General features: G+C 51.0%; 2 protein-coding genes across 2 annotated transcripts in view; both read right to left on the bottom strand.

The window, feature by feature from the left end:
• Window positions 1-4,630, bottom strand: part of LOC119320762 — a 9,034-nt gene extending 4,404 nt beyond the window's left edge. Inside the window, exon 1 of the mRNA XM_037594712.1 lies at window positions 4,487-4,630. Within this exon, the coding sequence (XP_037450609.1) occupies window positions 4,487-4,630 (144 nt within the window). The remainder of the gene's footprint in view (window positions 1-4,486) is intronic.
• A 6,867-nt stretch (window positions 4,631-11,497) lies between these two features.
• On the bottom strand, window positions 11,498-14,184 carry LOC119325496. Its single transcript, XM_037599238.1, has one exon. It carries the CDS (start codon window positions 14,098-14,100, stop codon window positions 12,946-12,948), a length of 1,155 nt encoding a protein of 384 aa, XP_037455135.1. The 5' UTR covers window positions 14,101-14,184; the 3' UTR covers window positions 11,498-12,945.
• Window positions 14,185-15,209: the final 1,025 nt, after the last annotated feature.

A 15,209-nucleotide genomic window follows, 5' to 3' on the forward strand; every position in this document is an offset into this window, starting at 1 on the left:
CTCACAATTATATGTGTGCGGCGGCGACGAAGGGTGTACCCTTTGCTGAGTAATGAATCTCGGCAAAAGAAGCCCAAACGTATAATAGACATTTTCCACGTCCCCTGTGGGCCCTCCTGTCGGGTCTTTGCCGAGTTTTTTCGTAGGAGCTCGACACTGAGGTGGCCCTGGAATTCCATAATATAAAAAAAGGCAAAAAGATCGTCGAGTTTTCTTAGTCAAAACCCGGAAAACTTAGACCGTTGTCACGTCTCCATCGTCTGGTCGTTGGTGGGCCCCACTTGTCAAGACACTACCGAATTTTTAACCAGAGGAACTCGGCGAAATTGTGACATATCCGAGTTCAGTTTGTTGTTGGGGAACTCTTCTCTTGTGCCACGGTTGGCTCCTGGGGCTGTGAGCGGGCTCGTACGGGCTGGAGGCGGAGGTGGCGACGCGTGTGGCGCTAGTGTCCTTTGGATCGTCCATGAACGATCTAGATCGACGGATCCAAGCGTGGCCACAACGGCTCTGGCGGTGGCAATGCACCCGATGTGGGTGTGCCAAGTGGCAGCGGGGGAGGAGTTTGATGGGATTTGTATACAATTGCTGCCAAAAATGGCAAGGAAGCATCTGCTTAAATAGGCAATGGTTGTAGGAGGTTTTGTGGGTTGTTTTGGGCTAAGCTTTGATGTGGTAGCTAGGTTAGATGGGCTAGGTCAAAAGAGAGGGAATATAGCCTTGTTTGCAGGGTTTTTTCAGCAATCCAATTAATTATTTAATCGGCTACTAATGCCTACATATTCGATTGTTTGGGTATCAAATATACTCAGAATCGAACGAAATTTGACGTGTGACCTTGATATACTATAAGAAGACCACACGCAAACTTCTGACTCAATTGAGAACATGCATTTCCCATTTACCAATTTTTTTTCAAGTGATAACGGGTGGGCATGTGCAGGTGTCCAGGTGCTCTCCGATCAGATGGTCAAAGAAATAGGCGGTACCAAAACATGTGAATGACCCAGACCATAAGCACCCCTTCACTTCAATGACCCAAAGGCGCTCCGCTAGGGCTTTTTGAGCCTCCCACCGGCGCCGCCGCCGATCCGCCTCGTCTCCTGTGATCCTAGGAGCATGGAGGCACGGTGGATCCCGGGCCTTGCCAGCTAGAGGGCTCCGGTTTCAGAGGTTTCTTCGAGTTGTTTAGGGTATTTTTATCATGATCAGGAAGGCGAGATGACGGCGGCTCTTGGAATAGAGTTCTTCCCACCTAGCCTCATCCTGCTGGTGCGTCTAGCATCATCGATGGACATGTGAAGGTGTGTCTACGGCGTATCTGTCTTTGGTGGATTTGTTCAGATTTTGTAGTCATTCGTCTACGTTCGTGTGTCTTCAAGTTGGATTCTTCGGATCTACACTACTCTTCATTGCGGTGGTTGTTGTTCTGGTGCGTTGGTCCTATGGGGTTTAGCATGTTTACATCCTGACTGTCTACTACAACAAGTTTTGTCCAAGAAAGACGATGACGACGGTGCACCTTCAGTTCACTTCAGTGCTTGTAGCCGTCACTAGGTGATCCATGAATCTGATGTAGTTTTTATTGTTTTTGATGTTTGTTGTACTATCATGATAGATGAATAGATCAAAAGTTATACTGCAAAAGGCATGTTGCCGACGCAATGCTGATGATGTCATGATGATGCAAAAACAAATTAATAAATAGTGTTTTAATTTGGAAAAACCCCGAGCCTTTACTGGAGCAAAGGGAGAAGAGACCCAGTGTCGGAGCATTGTGGCACCGGTGACGAGCGAACGATGGTTGCCAGTGGTGCGAGACTCATGAAGCAAGCAACGAAGGTGTGGTCCAGTCCTTGATGCCCTTTTTCTTGGGAGCCCCTATAGGGCGCCTTCAGCGCCGGTTCGAGGTGCTGGCGCCTACACGCCTGCATACTGGGCCGGCCCAGGTTGCCTTCGTTCGCTCCTCCCGCACATCGCCTCGTTCTCTCGTTTCTCAAAAAAAAATCGCCTCGTGCGCTCCTCCCGCGCGTCACCTCATTTGCTCCTCGCGGTTGACCGGTCAACCATTGACTTTTGAGAAAAATAATAAATTAAAAAATGTTCATGAATTCTGAAAGAAAAGTTCACAAACTTCAAAAATAGTTCATCAATTTACAAAAAGTTCATCGAATTTGAAAAAAATTCACCAATTTTGAAAAAGATCTTTGGTTTTGAAAAAAAGTTCATAAACTTCAAAAAAAGTTCACAAATTTTAAAAAAAGTTCATCAAATTTGAAAAAAGTGCACAGATTTTGAAAAAAGTTCATCAAATTTGAAAAAATCATCGAATTTGAAAAAAGTTCACCGATTTCGAAAAATGATCATCAATTAGAAAAAACATTCATCAATTTTAAAAAAAGTTCATCAAATTTAAAAAAACATTCATAAAATACGATGAACTTTTTGCATCAAATTGAAAAAGAAAAAAGAAAAAGGAAAAAGGAAAATTAAAAGAAAAAGAAAAAGAAATGGAAAAAAGAAAAGGAAAGAATAAAACAGATAAGAAGTTGTACGTTATCACAAAAGGAGCGGCTGGGGTGGTTAGCGCGTCTGTATGCCCTGTACCGTTAACACTATAACAGGCGCTCTAAGCGTTGTTTAGGATTTGCCCATTTTCTTTTTGCAGGTTAATACTTGATGCCAGGTACCCCTTAAAAAAAACTTGATGCCAGGTGTAGCCCATTGGCAGTCTCACATTAAGCTAGGCTAGGTAGGTTGGGCCTGTTTTTTTTTTTTTGATGTAAAAGGAGGGGATTGTGGCGTGCTATGCCTAGAGCAGACGAGTTGTTCCATTGTTGTACACGGAGTATCTGCTCCCTAGCTTGAATGCTCCCTTATGAACAATAAAATTAAAAAAAATCTGATTTTTGTGTGGTAAATTTTGACAAATGCTTTGTATGCTTGATAGATTCCATCACAAAATAACATCCGTGGAAGTCGTGGCAAAAACATATTTGATGCTCAAAAAATGTTTTGAAAACATTTTGCAGTGTTGATTTTTTTTGCCATCACTTCCACAAAAGTTATTTCATGCTAAAATTTGTCAAGCATACAAACATTTATCAAAGTTTACCAAAAAAAGATGTGTGGTAGATCTTTTTACTATTATTTTATATTTTACTGTTCATCAATGAGCATTTGAGCTCAGGATCAGAAAAGGAGTTTCGGTTTCATTGTTTTTTTGCGGGGTTAAAAAGAGTTTTATTCCTTAGATAGATGCAGAGTTTCAGCTGGCAAAAGCTCAGCGATATAAGGTGGGCAATTTTGTAGCCAACAAGCCATGCTACACTCTACTCTCCCATGGTTCGCGAGGCGATCTGCTACTCTGTTTTGATCTCTAGAAATTTTTATAGGAAAAAACTCTCTAGCAACTAAGAGGTGCTTAATCTCCGTGACTAAATGACCATAAGCCAAAAACTCTCTACCAGCTAAGAGGTGATTAATCTCCGTGACTAAATGACCATAAGCCGATCGGTCAAGAATATCTAAGGACAATGAAGAAAGTGTCGTCCGATCAAGAATATCCGAGAACAATGAAGAAAGTGTCGTTGAAGAGTCGGATTGGATTACGACAGGAAGGTCTGATCGCTCCAAAGCTAGCACTAGACCCTCCCTAATTGCATGTAGTTCCACTTCAAAGGCATCCTTGCAAAAGAAGAGGTGTCGATAAGCAGGAAAGGATCAGGCTTCCATCCGGAATCCTGAGGACCATCCCAACCCATCCCACAGGCCACAGCAGGAGCATGTACCGCCGACCTCTGTTTTGTGATGAAATGTACCCAATTGAAGTGGGTAAAATAAGAGAGTTTTACAGCACGAGGCAGCGGCAAGCTGTTGTATGTATCATGGGGGCAACAGAAAAGTGGAGCCCGTCACAGACCACGCAAGATTTTGTTCATCCAACAGCCAACACACTCCCATCTAAATAAAATAAAATAACTGAACATATATTGGGTGCCATCTTCTCAGATCAACATTCGCTAGTTAATCAAACTGCTCTCTTCTAAACAACCGCAATCTCGTCGCACGTAGCTTAGCTCTCAATAATCCGCAAGCAAATCATAATCAAAAACTTTGGGAGTCTGTGTCATGTGGGGCGCTGCGTACAGGCGCGGGTTGCGTGCCCAGCAACGGCCGGCCACGGCTGGCGAAGCGTGATCGGGACAGGGAGTCCTGATCCTGCATTGGTTCCTAGAGTCCAGGAATAGTTAGTTTCCTAGTTTGTTAGAAGCATAGTTAGTTTCCTAGTTGTTAGAAGCCCATAAGGCCTTTATATATCCTGTAACCTGCACCCTTGGACGCAAGCAATAAAGTTATTATCTCCTATCTCTTCCTCTACTCCTATCCTCTCCTCCCGCACCATTGAGCAGCCAGGCAAAAACCCTAGCGCTCCTATCCACCGAGACTACGAACTACGTAGTCGAGGCCCTGCTGTCTTGGGCACCGAGGCCCTTGACAACTTGGTATCAGGTTCCAGGCGATCCTCTTCCTCGTCCACGCTCCATCCGCAGCCCGCCTCCACCCCTGCGTCCGCGCCAAGCTCCCCTACCTCGCCACCATCCGCCGCCGCCTCGGTCACTTCCGGCATGGCAGAACCTACCACCGTTGATCTGGCCAAGATGATCAAGGCCTTGACTGCCACGGTGGCGTCCCTGTAGTCGTCCGTCACCGCACTCCAGAAGGACAAGTCCTCCTCCTCGTCGAGCGCTGACGGAGGCCATGATGGGCAGCACCACAATGATCGGCTGCCCCGGTTTCAGAAGATGGACTTCCCCAAGTTCGACGGCAAGTCTGATCCTCTCGCATTCATCAACAGATGCGAGTCCTTCTTCCATCAACAACGGATCGCCAAGGAGGAGAAGGTGTGGATGGCGTCATACAATCTCGAGGGTACTGCCCAACTGTGGTATAAGCAGGTCCAGCGCGACGAGGGCACACCTCCGTGGCGCCGCTTCACCGAGCTGCTCAATCTCCGCTTCGGGCCACCTCTGCGCGCTAACCCGCTGGGCGAACTAATGGCGTGCAAGCGCACGACGTCCATCGTCGACTTCCAGGAGCGGTTTGAGGCGCTCCTTCCCCGGGCAGGCACCTTATCCGAGACACAGAAGGTTCAGATCTTCACCGCGGGACTCCAGCCACCCCTCAGCCTCGACGTGGAAATCCACAACCCGCAGTCCCTCGCCGTCGCCAGGAGCCTCGCCCGCAAATTGGAGCTGCGCGACCAGTGCGCGCTCACCTCCGCGCCATCGGTGCGTTTTCCGCAGAAGGGCATCCTGCCGACGCCGGGACCACGCCTCGCGCCCCCCGCACCGGCTCCACCAGCCGCACCCCAGCATGCCCTCAGTCTGCCGGAAGGGCGCCCAATCAAACGTCTGTCACAGACGGAGATGGAGGAACGTCGTCGCCTGGGCCTATGCTTCAATTGTAATGAGAAGTTTGGCAGGGGCCACAACCGCGTGTGCCAGCGCATCTTTCTCCTCGACCTAGCGCCGGACGACGACAACGACACGGCCTCCGCCACTGCTGATGCATCGCCGGCCGACCCTCAGATCTCGCTCCACGCAATCTCTGGCGTGCGCACGAGCGAGACCATGCAGATGCATATCACTCTCGGGGGTGTCTCCCTCCTCGCCCTGATCGACTCAGGCTCCACCCACAACTTCATCGTCGAGGAGGCGACCGCTCGTGCTACGCTGCCATCCCCCACCACGGAGAAGATGCGCGTCACGGTGGCCAACGGCGAGCGCGTTCCGTGCCAGGGCGCGTACCGCGTCATGCCCTTCCGCATCGACCAAGAGGAGTTCTCGGAGGATTTCCTCGCCTTGCCGCTCGCGGGCTACGACATCGTCCTGGGCACGCAGTGGCTGGCGACGCTCGGACCGATCCTGTGGGATTTCCGCGCCCTCTCCATGACATTATGGCGGAGGGGCCATCGGGTGTGCTGGCGCGGCATTGCAGGACCGGACGAACCAGCCCTGAAATCATGCAGCGGCCGCGACTTCCTCAACACCATCATCGCCGAGTTCGACGGCATCTTCACTGAACCCTCCGGCGTGCCATCACCCCGCAGCCGCGACCACGGCATCACCCTGCTGCCCGGTTCCGCCCCGGTGGCCGGCCGTCCGTATCGCTACCCGGCCGCGCACAAGGACGAGCTGGAGCGTCAGTGCGCCGCCATGCTCGCCCAGGGCATCATCCGAGCGAGTTGTTCCGCATTCTCATCGCCGGTACTGCTGGTCCGCAAGGCCGACGGGTCCTGGCGCTTCTGCATCGACTACCGCGCCCTGAACGCCATTACCGTCAAGAATGTGTTTCCGATCCCGGTGGTGGACGAACTCCTCGACGAGCTCCGGCACGCTCGTTTCTTCACCAAGCTCGACTTGCGCTCCGGCTACCAGCAGGTGCGGATGCGTGCGGAGGACATCTCGAAGACCGCCTTCCGTACTCACGACGGCCTCTACGAGTTCCTGGTGATGCCGTTCGGCCTCTGCAACGCGCAGGCGACGTTCCAGGCCCTCATGAACGATCTGCTACGGCCGTTCCTGCGCCGCTTTGTTCTCGTCTTCTTTGACGACATCCTCATTTTCAGTGAGACGTGGGCTGACCATCTCCGCCATGTGCGCACCGTCTTCACCGTCCTGCATCAGCACCGGCTCTTCGTCAAGCGATCCAAATGCGCGTTCGCCGTCGAGTCGATCTCATACCTGGGTCACACCATCTCCGCTGCAGGAGTGGCCATGGATCCGGAAAAGGTCCAGGCAGTGGCCGAATGGCCGCAGCCACGCTCGGCGCGCGCGGTCCGGGGGTTTCTCGGCCTTGCGGGGTACTACCGCAAGTTTGTCAAGGAGTTTGGCGTGGTTGCCGCGCCACTGATGGCCCTCCTTCGCAAGGATGGTTTCTCCTGGTCGCCGGAGGCGGCAGCAGCTTTTACCGCCCTCAAGACGGCGGTCACCACGGCTCCCGTCCTTGCGTTGCCGGATTTCACGCGGCCGTTCATCGTCGAGTGTGACGCCTCTACATATGGCTTCGGGGCCGTCCTTCTTCAGGACCAGCACCCGGTGGCTTTCTTTAGCCGGCCAGCCGCGCCACGTCACCATTCCCTGGCAGCATATGAACGGGAACTCATCAGCCTGGTGGTCGCGATTCGTCATTGGAGACCATACCTCCGGGGGCGCAAATTTGTGGTAAAACGGATCACTACAGTCTCAAAATTCTACTTCACCAGCGTTTGGCAACCATTCCGCAGCATCATTGGGTCGGCAAACTACTGGGGTTCGACTTCACCGTGGAGTACAAGGCCGGTAGTACAAACACGGTGGCGGACGCTCTTTCCCGCCGTGACACGGAGGAGACGTCGATCATGGCGATCTCGGGTCCTTGCTTCGACTTCATCGATCGCCTCCGGCAAGCTACGTCCACAGACCCGACGCTCGTCACGTTGCGTGAGGATATCACGGCGGGTAAGCGGCAGCAGCCGTGGTCGCTCTCCGACGGCCTCGTCACTTTCAACGGCCGCCTCTACATTCCACCGTCGTCCCCGCTACTCCAGAAGATCCTCAGTGCAGTGCACGATGATGGGCACGAAGGCGTCCTGCGCACCTTGCATCGTCTCCGCCGCGACTTCCACGCACCTAACCTTCGCAAGACGGTGCAAGAGTACGTTCGCACCTGCAAATACTTGCCAGAGGTACAAGTCCGAGCACTTGCACCCCGCCGGGCTGCTGCTGCCACTGCCGATGCCCACGGGCGTGTGGACTGACGTCAGCATCGACTTCGTGGAAGCGCTCCCTCGCGTGGGCGGGAAGTCCGTCATCCTCACCATGGTGGATCGCTTCAGCAAGTACTGTCACTTCGTGGCGTTGAGCCACCCGTACACGGCCGAGTCGGTGGCACAGGTGTTCTTCGCCGAGATCGTGCGCCTCCATGGCGTTCCGCAGTCCATGGTTTCGGACCGCGACCCCGTCTTTACCTCGGCGTTTTGGCGGGAGCTCATGCGCCTCACCGGGACGAAGTTGCACATGACGTCGGCATTTCATCCTCAGTCGAATGGCCAAACGGAGGCTGCTAACAAGATCATTGTCATGTACCTGCATTGCCTCACAGGGGATCATCCGCGTCAGTGGCTACGGTGGCTACCCTGGGCCGAGTACATCTACAACACCGCCTACCAGACAGCGACCCAAGAAACTCCATTCAAGCTGGTGTATGGCCGCGATCCTCCCACTATTCGTTCTTACGAGCCAGGCGAAACGAGGGTGGCGGCCGTGGCAAAAAGCATGGCGGAGCGAGACGAGCTACTCGCTGATGTCCGCTATCGACTACAGCAGGCGCAGGCGGTCTACAAATCCTACTATGACAGACGCCATCACGACGTCAGGCATGTAGTGGGCGATTGGGTGTGGCTTCGTCTTCGCCAGCGTGCTGCATCTTCTCTCAACTTGCCAACCAGGGGCAAGCTCAAGCCACGCTTCTACGGGCCATACCGCATTTCCGAGGTCGTCAACGACGTCGCCTACCGCCTTGAGCTACCGGTGCGCTCGCGCCTCCATGATGTGTTCCACGTGGGCCTCCTCAAGAAATTCTTCGGCACGCCTCCAACTGCACCGCCGTGTTTGCGTCCAATCCACAACGGTGCGGCAGTCCCGAAACTGGAACGCGTGACTCGTTCACGTCTCGCACGCGGCGTGCGCCAGATCCTTGTCCACTGGAAGGGCAAGGCTGCGTCATCGGCAACATGGGAGGATCTTGACAGTTTCGTCGAGCGCTACCCCGCTTTTCAGCTCGAGGACGAGCTGCTCGTCGAGGGGGGGAAAGATGTCATGTGGGACGCTGCGTACAGGCGCGAGTCGCGTGCCCAGCAACGGCCGACCACGGCTGGCGAAGCGTGATCAGGACAGGGAGTCCTGATCCTGCATTGGCTCCTAGAGTCCAGGAATAGTTAGTTTCCTAGTTTGTTAGAAGCATAGTTAGTTTCCTAGTTGTTAGAAGCCCATAAGGCCTTTATATATCCTCTAAAAAGCACGGACACGGGGACGGAAAGACGGGGATACGGATACGGGGATACGGGATACGGGATTTTCCAAAAACAGCCATTCGGGGATACGGCGAGTATATATAAAATAAAATAAAAATATGCCATGTAATATAGAGTTAAGACAGAAAATTAAAGAGAAATAGATCAAAATAAAGATTAGACTAGAGTACTGCCCCATTTGGTGTCTCTTTTATCAAGTGCTTGATCGATCCTCGTCCCCCCATCTCATTGTAAGTTGCATCTTGCAAAACACATCAAACACAAATTGGCTACCAGCTGTGGCGCTCCCAGATGCCATGCCACTTGCTAGTTGCTACCTATCAACAAGTGTGCAGCAACAAAAGCTGTTAAATTCAGAAATAGGCAATAGCACTAGCAGGCTAGCAGCAGCAGCAGCCCAAGCAGCACAAGCGAGCAGCAACAGCATAACAAACAGCAGCAGCACAAGCAGAGAGGTAGCAACAACAAGTCAACAACAAGCTAGCAAGCATCCAGACCCAGTAGCTTAATCCCTTAATAATGGAACAAAATCTGAATCTGAAGAATAAAAGAGGAAGAGGTTGAAGAATGGAGAAGCTGCTGGGTTACCTACAGGCTACAGCTGCGAGGAGCCGAGGAGGCGAGGAGAGAGAGAGACTGCTGCTGCTGGTGCTGGATGGAGGAGTCGCCGGCGCCGGCGGCGGCGAGTCCAGGTGGTGGGAACTTCGATCCAGAAGGTGGCGGCTCCTTCTGTTCGAGCTGGGAAGCAGGGAGCAGCTCGTATGGCACGCTGGAGACCCTGCAAAATAGGGTTACATATTGGGCCGTGGCTGGCCCGGGGGTGTGTTTTTGGGCCAGGCCGTATCCCTAACGTGTCCCTGCGTATCCCGGCGTATCCCAGTCGTTTTTTCTTTTTTTTTAATTCGAATTTCGGGGATACTCCAAAATTCGCGTATCCCGCCGTATCCCGCCGTATCCCCGTATCCCGCCGTATCAGGACGGCAGTTCGGCGATTCCTGGCGTGTCCGTGCTTTTTAGTATATCCTGTAACCTGCACCCTTGGACGCAAGCAATAAAGTTATTATCTCCTATCTCTTCCTCTACTCCTATCCTCTCCTCCCGCACCATTGAGCAGCCAGGCAAAAACACTAGCGCTCCTATCCACCGAGACTACGAACTACGTAGTCGAGGCCCTGCTGTCTTGGGCACCGAGGCCCTTGACAGTCTGACTGGCTGACTGCAATATGCGCCTGCAGTGTGCCCTGGACTGAAGCTGATCTTCTGCCTCGTTTTAGGCGCCATGCGTCTGCATCCAGTTTCAGATCATCTTCTCCTGGTAGAAAGGAAGCGACATCCACATTCAGCAAATTGAAAACTTTTGAGTAAGCACACTAAACAAATATGCATACCCATGGACCCCTTGCTCTATAGCTTATCGAGATGATAAACCAGCATGCTACTGCTACCCCATGACCATGAGATACATCTTTATCTTCATTTCAGACACTGTAAAACCCACAAGTAGTACCGGGGGTGGGGGACACTTGGTTAAATAAGGCAATGACACAGAATATAAGAAGAACCTGCATCAGACTTCGAGAGGGGATATTTCCCCGAAACGAACATTGGATTCAAAATCCCCCCAATATGAGCGCCACTTCTCTTACAAGATGAAAACAGCTTAGCTACTGCCATCTCTGGACCGTCAGTATCCTATTACCAAGAATTCGAACGAGAGTTGGATGTGCAAAGGTTACCGAAATAGTCAAAATCATCCCATAAATGGTGCTACGAAAATGGCAGGTCTAATTTATGTTACTCAACGAAAGAAGGAAAAGTAAGTTTTGCAAGGTTCCACCGTCTCATATTGCCAGAAGACGAGTTAGACATTCAGCTACCTCATAATACCAATCTATAATTTGAGATACTAGTAGCACTGGGTATAAGCCAACTCAGTAATCTTCTGAATCCTTGAAAGGAACCACTTTAAATTGTAGCCTAAATGAGGACCGTGAAACAGGTTGAAACCAGTAGCCGGTAGTTGCAAGTAATAGTTCAGTTCAGAAACCAGTACAGATCAACGGAGGGGAAATGTAGAATCCGAACCTATGATATGTCCAGGCAATAATACCAAACATAATAATTATTAAAAAAACAAGTCTAATGCGTCCGTCATAACCGTTCAGAAATGGTAATCGTATCAAAATTATTAGTTTGCTTGCACTATATGACATCATCACAACACAAGGGTGGATTAAAGTAGAACAAGCATTATGGGCATCTTCCTTCTGATGAAAATTTCGAACGAATAATTATAGCAAAGGGGAGAAGGCACACAATTGAATGGTAATATCATAGTTAAAAAAGGCGCGCCTAAGCGAGCGCTTAAGCGCACCTAGGCTCTAGGCGTTGGCAAAACGCATTGCGCATAACTACGCTTAATCTGTGCATAACTACGCATAAGCATGCGCTTTGATCAGTAAAGCGCAAGGCGGTGGCAAAACGCACAATTAACGCCTAGCGCTTTTTTGAACTATGGGTAATATAACTACAACTATGACTGCAACAACATAAAGCATGAAACAAAATACCTCCTGTGACGGGTCTGACCCAAATGGTGTGTGGTTTCCCATTTTGCTAACACAGTATCTTCAACAAGGAGACAAGCAACTTGCAAGGACCACCTCTCGGAATACTGGTGGAAGATTCATACCATGTAATCATCTCATCGAGCCAATTGTTTACATTCTTTGATGCAGCACTTCCACCAACAAGAGGACCAGGAAGTAAATAAGTGCAATACCATCAGTAATCCTTGAAGCAAATAAAGAGGGGAAAATAACTAGTGTTAACTGCAGCAACAACCTGATAACTCCAAGAGTTCATGTTTACACTGTGTGTGTGGATACATTGGGTTTTACTTGTGTGGCATAAAATGGACCCAGTGGCTCTCAAACTTCAGTCCTAACAGTCATCCAGATATATAATACATTTAACATTATAATTAATATTGTGAAGGAAACAACATGGCCTATCTTTTTGTGCTTGATAAAGCTTAAGTAATATAAGGCTTTCGAAAGGTGATAAAAATTCTGAAGCAGCCGTAAAATTGCAAGTATTTTCAGAACGCGAACAACATTATTCAATTTTGAGATCAGATGTCCCTAAAAAAAGTATAAGCCAATAGGCCATCGAAAAACATAGAGCGGGGCAAAAAAGCTTATACAAACTACTACTAGTAAACAATGACCTGCTTTCTTGTACAGTCAATATCTTATAAACAGAGCAACTGCAGGAAAACGAAGACTTTCACCTTAGAAGAACTAAGAGGAAGGAACCAACAAACTAGTTCAAAACTGCATCCTCGGCAGTGATCTACACATTGTGGCCATCAACAATTCCACAATTGTTTCCGCCATCCAAAGGGAAATTTTGAGACTTCAATTAATAATGACCAAAATGAGAACATTTTTCATGGAAAGGTAGTTAAGGATTGCACTGAAAACTGCAATGGTCGTTGAGAACATAACGATAGAGTATCCAGGCATACTCTATCACTGATATTTGAAACCATTTGCAGAAATACCCAGATCTCACACACTCTTGGTTCCATTATGTGTGTCAATATGATATGAGGATGGACATGTTCACCATAGTGCGATGCTTCCTTCTCTACTGGAATGGTGTGATGGACATACAAAGAAGTCACAATCAAATTATCAGTTTCATATGGAATTAGTGACACTAAACTGACATGTACCAGACATACTAGAGCAGACAACCAACATCCAATTAGGCAAACACCGAAACAGAAATTACTAGCTCACTGCACAGAGTGTATACACTGCTGCGCCATACACAGTTACCAATTCTCATAGCCCGTTCTTGGTTTATGTAAATCTGAAACTGAAAGGCACTTCCCCTCTACAAGCATCGGCATAGTCTTCAGCGAGGTGGGGTACAGCTTCCTTGTGAGGACATATGAACCTCTCCATGAATACCTTTTCGCTGATACAGAGTGTACTATAGTAGTCCCGGTCATGATCTAGAAATCCATTTTCCTTGAGATACTTTACAACATAGTGACGGGGTTTGATCCGGCCCTCCAGGCTATAATTGAGCATTGCCGGCCGATGAGCAATGTATGCTGGTTCCAACCCTGCCTTGGAGATGAGGAACTCTGAGATGCGCTGCAGCCTGTCACTAGAAAAACTCAGCATCCCTGGAGACTTGGACAAAGCAATGCGCACCTCAGCATCTGACCACCTGAACGTCTTCTTCAAGTACTCCACTTTGGCGTCGATCTTCTCCTTGCTGAGGCGTGCAACAGTCAACAACGCGCGCCTGAACATCGCAGAGCCACAGGGCACACCAATACCTTCGGCTCGTGCCGCCACTGCCCGGACGTACTCTAAGTTTGAGGTGAGCAGCCATGGTTGAACGATACACAACTTGGCAATGTCGCAATTACCTAGCCCGCACTCTTGAAGGTACGCAACATTGGGCTTGACAACTGTCTCTAGGCCGGCCGAACGAAGGCATAAGCCGTGCCTGAGAGCAGGGAGGAGGTTCTCAAAGGAGCCGAAGAGGTGCAGGTAGTATTGTAGATATGAGACGATGGATCTACATCGGAATTTGTCACGGGAGAGCGAGACGAGGTGCGCGATGTCAGAACGTGACAGGCCGAGGCCGGTGAGCCCAGCGACGACGGGGGCCAGGGTTTTCTCCACTTTGGCGCAGAGGAACAACGGGTCCTTGGCGACGAGGGCGGCGACGTCGTCGCCGGAGAGGCCGAGGCCGGCGAGGAAGGCGAGCACGGCGTCGGGCTTGGAAGGGGACTTGAGGTGGGAGAGCTTGGCGGAGGCCTTGAGGGCCTGTGCTCGGGTGAGGCCGCAGGAGGAGACGAGGTACCCCTCCACGTCGAAGCTAGGGTTCGGGAAGATGGCGGGCGCGGCGGCGGATATGAGGCGGCGGAGCTGGGAGGCGGGAGATGCGGAGGGAGACGAGAGGAGCTGGGTGAGGAGGCAGCACCTGAGCCGGAGCATGGCGGCGCCGCGGAGAAGGAGATTGGCGGGGGCGGCGCCGGCGGCGAGTGAATGGGAAAAGCGCGATGGCCGATGGTGGAGTGGGTTGCGTGGGTCTGGTGTCTGGTCTGATCTCTGATCTGGTTCATCCCAACCCAGACCAAAGTGGGTTCCCACCCGTCAGTCTCACATGCCACGTCATACACCATCAAAAATATATACTCTTTCTATACCAACTACAAGTATTTTGGAACACAGGGAATAGATTCGAATTGCGAAAATACATTCATAATTTTAATTGGGGTTGACCGACTGAAAATCAGAAGGCACTCGCCCCTTTTTCCATCTCCCCCCGAGCCGCTTGCGCGAGCGGTGTCGAAGGGGCAACCTTAGCCGCTCAACCCTCCCCCCGTTCTCCCAGGTCGGCGCCGATGGTGACACCGACGATGGTGGCGACGCCCGGCCCGTCAAACACTACTAGGAAATGACTTATAGGTGAACCAACCCCAATGAGTGGTGGGTGTGGTGGGCCACCCGGCACTGCTAGTTAGCAAGAGTAACTGTAGCGGGTGCTAGAACGTGACCGCCAGAGGTACTGGGCTAGCAGTGGCGGGTGCCGCACATGACCCGCTACAAACAAGCGCCGCTGAGGGTGGACACGTGATGAATGCGATCAGTGGCGGGTGTGTAGAACTGCTCGTCACCGCTCTGTGAGGCACCAGTGGCGAGCGTACAATACTGCTCGCCACAATTTAGTGGCTGCATCCGATAGCAAAAAAAATATTTATGCATATTTTACCTGTAGCGGGCAGCTGCCAGCAACCGTCACAACTAAGTTAGCTGTGGGGTCGGCCCAAATCAAATCAGCGGTGCCGCCTGCCATCCCAAAGTAGCGGTGGTGGGCAATCTAAAGCGCCCGCCACATTAGGCGAACTCAACAGCCCGACATGCGCCCGCCCTCCTCCCCAACTCCCTTCACTCCTAACTCTCACTCTCCTTCCATCGATCGGCTATGCACGCTACCGCTGTCGCCATCGGCCTCGGCGTCTGCTGTTGCCGTCACCGTCCATCCGCCGTCGCCCTCGTCTTCTGCTGTCGCCGTTGCCGTCCGTTCGCTGCATCTGTCGCCC

This window comes from Triticum dicoccoides, chromosome 6B, assembly GCF_002162155.2.
Source record: "Triticum dicoccoides isolate Atlit2015 ecotype Zavitan chromosome 6B, WEW_v2.0, whole genome shotgun sequence".
In the NCBI taxonomy this organism is placed as follows: Eukaryota; Viridiplantae; Streptophyta; class Magnoliopsida; order Poales; family Poaceae; genus Triticum; species Triticum dicoccoides.